Below are 10,176 nucleotides of genomic sequence, written 5' to 3'. Positions count from 1 at the left end.
TGAACGTGGCCAGAGAAGGAAGGTCCAAAAAAGTGATTTCATTCAGAGGAAAAAAATGCCTAAAAGGGAAAAGTGACTGTGAATCCTGGGAATCTACCCCTGCAGAAAGGAACAGGGTAGCGCCGGGGTGGGCCCCAGCACCTGGGATGGAGAAGGCACGTGTAAACTTCTGCATTAAACCAACCGACCCTTCGTGTGGTAGGAGAAGCAGCCTATGTGGACAAAATCAACTGCTCTTTCTTTTGTTTCATCGGTTTTATTAGTCGTATATCCAGAATTCATTATATAAATCTTTCAAAATACTAGACTTTGCAAGAATAGTTTACAATTCAGCTCTGATTGCACAAATACTTGACACGAAACCATTTTTACAAATACTTATTTTTCTTGAAAGAATACTTTGGTACAGAAAATAGTCTCTATATATCTTACAGCAAATTTTATGCAGTTTTTTCCCCATTCAACCATCACTTCAGGTTTCCTATCACAGCACATGCGTCACATCCCATAAACCAAGTTATAATCTGCTTCTGCTTGTCTTCAATTACTACTCACCATGTTAAGAGTTTTCAGGCTTCTTTTTCTAATCTTTCCTGATCTGAAAGAATTCACGTATCCAGGCTAGAAGAGGTAATTTAAACAACATTCTTTCTAAACCTAACTTGCATTGGGTTAATCACTGTGCTTCATGAACAATCTTTACACGTCTCACTTACGCTAGCCCAGCTAGTAGCTCACCCCTGCTGTATCAAGCAGAAGGGATCAAGTCCTTTTGTCCCTAAGAGCTTCTAAACTGCGAAACAGAACCCTAGAAACAAGAGTTAAATACAAATATTTAGAAAGCTGTAACATTTGCTAATGATGAGAAGTAGAGAACACTTTTAGACTCGAGGTCTCTCCTAGGTTGAAGAAGACATAAAAGAAAGCATAAGGATGTGGCAGTAGTTTTATAAAATATTGAAAAACTGAAAACGGTGAATCACTTAGGTCAGTGGTGTGCTGTTTCCAAAGTGCCAGGAGATACAGAATCTTAGACTCTGTGGCTAGCTGAACTATTTGACATTCTTCGAAATAGATGCTGTGGCTTTGAAATCGCCTAATAAATACTCCCTTGGCCAGAACAAGTAATCATTTAGGCCAGGGGAACTTTACAGAATACTGACCATGTTTCCTGAAGACAGGACCCACCAGGGAAAACGTGTGGCATTCATTCCATTCCTTCAGTTGCTGAAAAGTGTGTCCAGTTAGCAAGAGCTTGTCTTACTCTTCAGGTAGCATGAATTAAAACCAAGAGCCTGGCAGCATTCTCCAGTCTAGTTCCTGAGTGCTCAGCTCCAATTATCCAATATTCTTAAAAGGATTCTTTAATCAAGCCCTTGTCCAATAAGAGATTGAATAGTACTTGGGGACTACAGTATGTCCCATTTCTCTGCTTTTTGATTTCTCTTGATTTCTCTTTCTCACCCCAGGGTAACAAGCTGCTACAGGTTCAAAACACCGTAGCAGTATTTTGGAAATGAGTTATTTTGCATTACCGAAAGTGTTTGGTCACATTATAATGGTTCACGTTTGCATCTAACTGGGAGGTGGCCACATCGTGTCTACTGCAGTGATTTTGCGAACTCGGCATAGTCAATGTATCCGTCATTGTTCTTGTCATCGTCTCTCAAAACACCATCTATTAAGTTGATCAGTTCATCTTCGTTCATTGGTGTCTGTTCATTCCCTTCCTACAAGGTACAAATTAGACAAGGATGAGCGGCATCTTTTACTGGAAGCGCTTGGTTAATGTCCAAAATAAAACGTCAATAAACTCCTTCAGATGTAGTATTTCTACTTCCAGGAATCCACAAACCACATATCAGATCCAGAGTCAATTCATAATAATCCAATTTAGAAATGATTTTTTGGCAGTTAAAAGGATGATACAATCAAAGTAAGCCCTCGCTTATTTGTTTTAAAAATTACTTTTCATTCTTTTCTCATTACAAAAGTCATATGTGTTCATTGTAGAAAGCTGGGTCCACACAGAATTCTGAGCTTCAGAGATTCCAGGACCCGCAGCCCCATCCTAGAGAAAAGCTCACAGCCCAGGCCCTCCTGAGGGTCAGCTCTGCTAAAGTGGAAACAGTCCACGCTAGACAACATCTCGGGGTCAGAACAAGACGAAGAAGGCACTGCCGACCAGTAGACCTCATCATGATCTTTGAGGCGAAGGCATTTCTGCTCACGGGGCCGAGCGCTGAGCTACTGCTGTTCACGTCCTCAGCTGATTCTTCCCCTGCCTCCTCTCCCACGCCCCCCTTCCCTCTCCTGCCGCCACCAGCATCCTCGCCTGCCAGGGCTGCTGGACCCCAGTCCCTCTGCCTGGCGTCCGCCCGTATGCCTCCCATAGCAGACCCTGCGCTCGTCATGCCAGCCTCCTGTGCGAGCCCTAGCACTCCCCGCAGCCTTCAAAGCAAACCCCGCCCCGCCCTCCCCAACTTTGCCTCTCCTGCTCTCTAGAGATTACAGTGTGGCACAGTGGGACAGACATTAGATCTGGAGACATAAGATCTGAACTTCAGCTTCCTTACCTCTCAAACTGGGGGCAATGACAAGGCCTGCCCCTTCCTGCTCCCAGGCTACTGCAGTGATCAAACAAGATCTCTAAGCTGCCAGAAAGTGCTTTGTAAACTACGAGCACCGTACTGTATCACCCAAACCCTCAATTATCCCCAAATCCCTTGAGCCCTTGGTCCCCTGACTCGCCATTCTTCCCAAATGAGATAACTTCTCCCCTGTTCTGCATTTGGAATGTGGTCTGTCTTTTAGCTGGTTCTCAGATGCTGGTGTGCAGCAGAAATGCCAGCAGCACTTGCTAAAGATAAAAGGAAAGTTCTGGGGCTTCTGCCTCAGCCCGTCACCCTGTATGAGAAGGACCGCTGAATAGGAAAAGAGGCAGAACAGAGGGTGAGCAGAAAAAGGAGAGGCAGCAATAGTGTTGCACAAGGACGGGGGAGGTCATCAAGTTCGGGGACTGAGTTACCAGAGGGAGGCTTTTCCAAGCTGCTGTCTACTGAGCCATTGCCTGACCTACCTCCTTATGGACATGAGTGATGGCTGTGGAGAGTTCTAGGCCGTCAAGCAAATTATTGCCGTCATAATCATGCATTTTGAAATAATGGAGCTGCAGTTCTTGTGGGGACATCTCTGCCTCTGGTTTGTTGACGACACCTTCTAGATGCTCCATGATATGCCTAAAGACCAACAGTGAGACTCAGACCGCTTGGTGGCGAGGCTGGGATCCTACCAAAATCTTAAGGACTCTGAAACGTTCAAGATCTTAAAGTTCATCCATCCCAGAAAAACAAACATCAACAGTGGCAGACCACACTCAAGGAAGACAGATACAGGCGAGGCCCTGAAAGGAGCAGGGGGAAAAAAAAAATCAAATAGTTCATTTGTTATGCTGGCAAGATTATGGGTGTTTTTCCTTTTTATTATTAGAATATTGTTAGAGCATTTTGGGGAGCTATTAATTTTTTTTTCTTAAACCAATTTAAGGATAACAGAGTATAATGTGTGAGGCTAACTGGCCCAGGGCAAAAGTGGCAACAAATGATTCGATGTTTGAACATGCCAATACAAAAGAAAAAGGTCTTGTCAGAAGCAAGAAACCTTAGCTCTATTTTGGACTCTGCAACTACCAGTGTGTGTGTGTGTGTGTGTGTGTGTGTCTGTCTGTCTGTCTGTCTGTGGCGAAAGAGAGAAACAATGAATTCAGGCAAGTCATTTATCCCTTCTGGGCCTCAAGATCCTCCGTCTGTGATATGATGGTGAAAAAAGAATAGCTGACTTACAGGTGGCCATAAGGAATAAATATCATCCTTGGAAAATGTTAAGGGGTCGTACAAATAGTAGAAGGCAAGTTGGACAGCGCGTGCCTTTGCAGCTGGCTGCAGCTGCAGATGGGGAGGCCCCTGGACCACAGCCCCGGCTGAATACGTACTCTTGGTCATGCACTGTGCTCTTATCCAGGCCCACGCTGCCGGGATGGGAGAAGCTGGCCCCGGGCTCCTCGGCCCTGGCACCCAGGGCACAAAAGGCCCAGAGCAGGGCGCACAGGAAGGGCGTTCTGAGTAGCTGCAGAGATCTCATGGTCACCAGTACCTGGGAGGCGGGGAACACAGAAGAGGAAGGTGAGAGCACCAGAACTGAACCGAGGTTCTTTCAAGACTTGACACAGCGCACTCCTGGGAACCTGGGTGAAGAAGCAAGGCTGGGAAAGAGGAGGGCTGGGCCCAGGACAGCTCTGGCGCCAGACTGCAGGGTGACCTCGCGCTCTCCAGGTTCCCATCACTCAAACGGGAAGGCAGGTCCATGACATTTCCTGGCGCCCCTTTGGAATGCCAAGCAACGTGGTGAGAGCTTATAGGAATGTGGAGAGTATTTCTGCCTACAAGCAGCTTATAGTCTGGCGAGAGAAATACTTCCTACTGAGAGCACGAATCAAGGCACAAGGTGAGGTGTACTAAAGAAAGATTAAACCCTCTGAGAGTTCAGAGGAAGAAGTTTCCTTTGGGCGAGGGAAAGCCAGAGAAGGTTAACAGACATGGGGATACTTCAGCAGGGCCCGGATGGATGGGCACGCAGTGGATGTGCAGGGACTGAAGGACGAAGGGAAGGTGTGAGCAGAGGGGCAGGTGCAGACAAGTGGGAGAGAAATTCCGAGTGGTTGAGTCAGGCTGGAGCTTAGAGGGTATGAAATAGACGGAATGGTGGACAACAGGCTGCAGAGGTTGACCAGGCCGTGCTGGATGTGGTTTTGCCCGCTAGGCCAAGGAGGCTGAAGTTTCCTGGGGATAAATGGGAGCCACTGAGGGTTCATGAATGGGAGACGAGATCAGAGCTTGGTTTCACAGTGGCTCAGCTGGCAGCAGAGCAGGGAAGGTATTAGGTGGACTGAGTCCAGAGACGGGGGTTGAGGGAAGCAACGGGGCGGGTCAGATCAAGGCCCGCGGTGGTGGACACGGAAAAGAGGACGTTAACCCTTGCCTTGTCCACCTCCCAGGGCTGTGACGGGGGCAAGTAACTGAACCAGGTGAAAGAGCGCTGGAGAGGAGAGTTCCATAGGAATTAGGTTCCGTCAAGTACTTCTGGGGTTTGGCTAGACTTGGAATCGTGGTCAGCAAGAAGACACAACTGGCTACACAGCAAGCTCCCCGAGGGCAGAAGTGCTTTGTTCCCATCCGTATCCCCACCAAGGCTCAGGCCTTTACTAACTGCTGTTAAACAGAAAGTCCTGGTCTTTCCAGGGGCTTACAGACTGACCTCAAAAAGGAAGGTGAAGGATAGCCAGGAGACCTCCATACAACACAAAGGAAACACCTGACTCACACATTCACTTCCCTGGATAATAAGGGCCCGTGATTTCTAAGGGGCCAGCTGCAGCCAAAAAACCTAGAGCAGCGAGGAGAAAGCATAAGGTACTAGTCAGACCCTCGCACATGCCACACAGGGCTCAGCTCCGAAGCCGCCGCCATCACCACTGAGGTGTTACAGCCCCTCTCACCCGCCCTAAAAGGCTCTGTAGGGTAGGACCCTGGGAGAATACCATCCCCACAATGTTTAAGAAAATTTCCCAAACCCACTTCGCTGGATATCAGCAGTATCCTCCCTAAGGAGACAATGGTCACTGGGATGTATAACTTCTAGGGTATAAAAAGAAGCATCTAGTCTCACAACTGAATAGGGACATCATAATGCAATCGTCATAATTCATAACAGAAACAGAAAAAGATGTTCAATATATACCAAGAGAAAAAGAGCAGGCTATAAAAGTCTGTAAAGAATCATTCATTTTTGGGGAATTCCCTGGCAGTCCAGTGGTTAGGACTCAGTGCTTTCACGGCTGTGGGCCTGATTCAACCCCCGGTTGGGGAGCTTTGATCCCACAAGCCACGTGGTACAGTCAAAAAAAAAAAAAAGAATTCATTTTTGTAAAAACCAAAACAATGTATGTATATTTCTCATACACAGAACAATGACTAAAAACTATTAACAAAGATTATTTTCTGAATTATGAGATTAGGAGTGATTTTTTTTTTTTTTTTGCCCATGCCATGTGGGATCTTAGTTCCCCGACCAGGGATCTAACCCACGCCCCCTGCAGTGGAAGCTCGGAGTCTTAACCACTGGACCACAGGGGAAGTCCCCAGGAATGATTTTGATTTTTCTTCTCTTTACTTTTCTATTGCTTCTAAAATTTCTACTATAAACATGTTTTGTCTTTACAAATATGTATTTAATGCAATTCATCCCATAATTTTGTTCCAGACTATATGGATGGAATATAAAGGGGGATTCCAGTTAAGTCTCATCTCTACAAAATAATTCAGGAACAGCCAGAAACTACATCCCAATCTTACCAAATAAAAGTGTCCAGACCCTGATGAGGCGACTGTCACTGTACCTGGTACCAGAAAACAAGGTCTCAAGTTACTCTCAGCAGAGACTGCCCCAACTAGAGCAGAACAACTTGTTCTGACCACACACCATAGAGTTCTGGGACAAGAGGGACCAGAGGGGGAAGCCAGCTCCTCCCAAGTCTTTCAGATTCATATGCATTAGATGTCTCTTTCTCCAGCAAGCCTTCTTCAATTCCAAGTCTGGCTTAGGCGTTCTTCCCATATGCTCCTAAGTGATTCTCTTCAGAAGGGTCCTGTCCATCGCTGACAACAGCTGTGCACATGACCTTGAACATGCCTGATTACCTCTCAGTACCCCCTGCGGAACTGGGCTCTGTGAGGCCGGGGACTGCATCCACATCCCCAGCATTGGGCACAGTGCCTGCACAGAGGCTGGTGATTCTCAGCCTGTGTGCCACAGTCCTCGGGAGCTGGGGGGGATTATCACCTTCACAGATAACGCTGCCGAGTTTTGATGTCAATGTAACTGAGGATGAAACTTAGTTTTGGAGGTATCTATCAGATAGAAAAGCTGAGCGGTCATCGGACCCATGGCACCATTTCCTATAACTATGTGGTTGGATACTTAGTATATCAGGTAGGGGTGGGGTAGGCGGGGGAGAGGTTCTATTTAAATGACACCAAAAAGCAACCAAGTGCTTGAGTCCAAATTACCCCCTCTTCATAGGAGACAGGATAAAGGTCAAGAACCATACATTTTGGACTTAGCCCATTTTGGTCTGCTGTGGCAGGTTTCTAACCATTAGGCCACAACAAAAGACAAATCTACAAACACAGAAGAGAAACTCCCCCCTACAAGTGCTACAAGGAGCACAGGGAATCTGACTGCCACTTAACAAATTAAACCACTCACATTGAAAAGGAAATATTAGCAAGTTCCTCCCACCGAAAGAACAAGTTGCATCATCCACACTCCAACTACTTAGCTCAAGGCCATAAGCAAAGAGCTTGGCAGATAAGCCCCAGGAGTTCCTGGGCTCACTGGCCTCTGAGGAATTAAAGGCTAGGCTGGAGAAAAATCCAGAGGAGAGATTTCTGAGAGAGTGGAACACAACCACTGAGACATGCTTCACAAGGAGAAGCGTCATTCCTGGGAGGAAACGCTAGACCACTGATGGTAGGGAGCTCCCGCAGTGCCGTGACTGTAACTGGGCTTCCCTCACAGCTCCAGCAGCCTCTTCCAGTCCCAGAGCATTTGTTCCCACTGTTTCCACCTGTCCGTCCTCCCTGTTCCTTCCAGGCCCAATTCAAATGTCACCTCTGTGTTCTCCCAGCCAAGACCAACTGTTCCCTCCTCTGACCTCAGTCTGCAGTCCCTCACACTCACTTGGCCTTAACATATGGTCACATATTGTGCTCCGTTTGTTTTTCTCTTTTCTCTCCCTCTCTGAAGACAGGGAACCTATTTTCTCTGTTTCTCCTTTACCCTAGTGAATTTATTACAAAGTGCTGAGCCGACCTGGTATAGCACACCTTCACTCTGAATCAGGGCAGTGGATCCTGCAACCTAGGTGTGCTGTTCCCTATCACAGAGGATCTGACTACACTAAAAAAAATAACTGGGCTTCCCTGGTGGCGCAGAGGTTGAGAGTCCGCCTGCCAATGCAGGGGACGCGGGTTCGTGCCCCGGTCCAGGAGGATCCCACGTGCCGCGGAGCAGCTGGGCCCGTGAGCCATGGCCGCTGAGCCTGCGCGTCCGGAGCCTGTGCTCCGCAAAGGGAGAGGCCACAGCAGTGAGAGGCCCGCGTACCGCAAAAGAAAAAAACAAAAAAAAACTTCCCTTTGGAGCCGTCCCACCAGTGGTTTGGCCAGGCCCACGCTCATTGTGTCTTACCAACACCTAAGAGTTTGCAGCAAGCCTTCCTCCCATAAAAACCACAGCAGCTGCTAGCCACTTTTCTCTCCTGCTGGGGCCCTCAGCTGAGAATCAACCTCAAAGCAGCCACACATCCTGTAGCCAGAGGTGATGCCAAAGAAAAACCTGACTGGCATTTCCCCATTTAAAACTACCATGGTCCTGGACTGAAAGCAAGAAAAGAACCAGGTTCCTAGGCAAAGAAACCTCTACATGGGTTGGGGATTGAGAACTGGTTCTGAAAAAGCAGGCATTTAATAACTTGATCTCTTTGTTCATTTGGGGAGCCCAGGGAGCTGCCATGCTTCATTTATACATTTAGCTAACACTCTTCATTAACAGCTTGGTGCTGCACAAGGTTCTAAAGATAGGGCTGTGAACCAGACAGGCTCCTGTCACACAGATTACAGCCTGCTGGAAAAGAAAGACCAGTTCATGCAACAGCCCTGGGGTACCACAGAAGCCCGAACCCACACCTGGGTTAATGCATGAAGAATGATTTTTTTTTCAAGGTGCTAAAGGACAGCATCTCAGGTAGAGGGAACATAATGTAACAAACACCTAAGCCTAGAAGGAACTTGACCCAATCTGGGAAATAAAAAGCTTTCAATATGGTTGAAGACACAGTATAGTGGAGATGGATGAGTTAAAGTAAAAAGAGGACAGGTCACGAAGGGCCTTGTAAGCCCTGTTCAAGAGGTTATAAGAGCAATGGGAATCCACGGAAGGGTGATAAGGGAATGGGGAGAGGGGTCTGGTGACGTGATCAGATTTCTGTTTTAAGACCATCACTCTGGCTTTCCACTACATAACAAACTACAGAGGATGGAGAAGGGATACAGGGGACCAGTCAGGAGGCTACTGAGTAGTCCAAGGGAAAGATGAAGGTGGCCTGAACTAGCTAGAGCAGAGGAACTGGGCGTGGAGAAGTGGGTGTATCCCAGAGAGATTTGTGATGAAATCGATGTGGGTGGGTAAAGAGTGTAGGAGGTGAGAATGATGCCCAGGTTTCTGCTTGGGCAACTGGGTGGATGGCGGGTGCCATGCCCAGACAGGGAATACTAGAGGGGAATACAAGCTCCCCCTGCCTCCCCACTCCCCTGGCACGGCCTGGCCAAGCTCGCCCGCCCGACAGGACCTGCTTATTGTCTCCCCCAGAGAGAGATGGGGTACAGGAGCAGATGGAGAGCTACGACTCAGGCCCGCGCGCAGGTCCACGGCAGGTCTCCAAGTGGGCAGAGATTGGCCCTGATCGGGCCCATCTGCCCCGGGGGAGAGGCTCTGCTCCTAGTCGGCTAGCTTCCCGGACCGACTTGGGGTCCGATACCCTCACCCAGGCCGCTCCTGCCTCCCAACCTGAGCCAGAAGCCCCGAGCCCCGCGAAGGGACGCCGGGATCCCGCCCGCTGCGGACCCCTGAATGCCGTCCCACGGACTTCCTCCTCCAAGGTCGGGTCACAGGCCTCACAGGCCGCAGCCAGATTGCGGCTGCTCCCTGGTTCACTCACCCTCGCAGCTAGCAGTTGCCAAACAGCTTTCTCCGGACACGAAGCCCTACGGGGTGAGCCTCACCAGCACCCGTCCTCAGAACGCTTTTTCTCGGCCCCGCCCCACACCCCCGTCCCTCTGTGCGCACGCGCACCCCTTCCGCCCGCCCATTGGCGCCGCGGGCCCCGCCCCTGCCCGGCGCCGGGCTGTGTGGGCCGCTGGGCTGATTCCGCGTGTAACGGGCTCAGGCCCAGTAAGGGCTGGGCGGAGGCATTTCTTCCCGAGGGCGACACTCGGTTGGGCCACCTGAACCCCCAGAGTCCCCGCAGGTTGCTAGGCAACCCCGGAAGCCCCCAGGGACGTA

At 49.0% G+C, this 10,176-nt stretch overlaps 1 protein-coding gene across 1 annotated transcript; it reads right to left on the bottom strand.

The window, feature by feature from the left end:
* Positions 1-218: 218 nt before the first annotated feature.
* MCFD2 (multiple coagulation factor deficiency 2, ER cargo receptor complex subunit) lies at positions 219-9,935 on the bottom strand. The gene is made up of 4 exons (XM_022573912.2): positions 9,833-9,935; positions 3,992-4,152; positions 3,080-3,239; positions 219-1,730 (listed from the first exon to the last, which is right to left on the bottom strand). Exons 2-4 carry the CDS (start codon positions 4,138-4,140, stop codon positions 1,602-1,604), a joined length of 438 nt encoding a protein of 145 aa, XP_022429620.1. The 5' UTR covers positions 4,141-4,152; positions 9,833-9,935; the 3' UTR covers positions 219-1,601.
* Between the last annotated feature and the right edge of the window lie 241 nt (positions 9,936-10,176).

The sequence above is a fragment of the Delphinapterus leucas genome, chromosome 13 (assembly GCF_059928025.1).
Source record: "Delphinapterus leucas isolate spDelLeu-1000000601 "Yukka" chromosome 13, BTC_Dleu_Yukka2, whole genome shotgun sequence".
NCBI classification, from domain to species: Eukaryota; Metazoa; Chordata; class Mammalia; order Artiodactyla; family Monodontidae; genus Delphinapterus; species Delphinapterus leucas.
Note: the sequence above shows the minus strand (reverse complement) of the source record. Positions and strands in the feature narration are given on the sequence as shown.

Excerpts from the sequence above, each read along its gene's own strand:
- MCFD2 (XM_022573912.2), bottom strand. The coding sequence starts at position 4,140 with ATGAGATCTCTGCAGCTACTCAGAACGCCCTTCCTGTGCGCCCTGCTC. Across the intron at positions 3,240-3,991 it reads AGCACAGTGCATGACCAAGA|GCATATCATGGAGCATCTAG; the intron begins GTACGTATTCAG and ends GTTGGTCTTTAG. Across the intron at positions 1,731-3,079 it reads TCACTCATGTCCATAAGGAG|GAAGGGAATGAACAGACACC; the intron begins GTAGGTCAGGCA and ends TGTACCTTGTAG.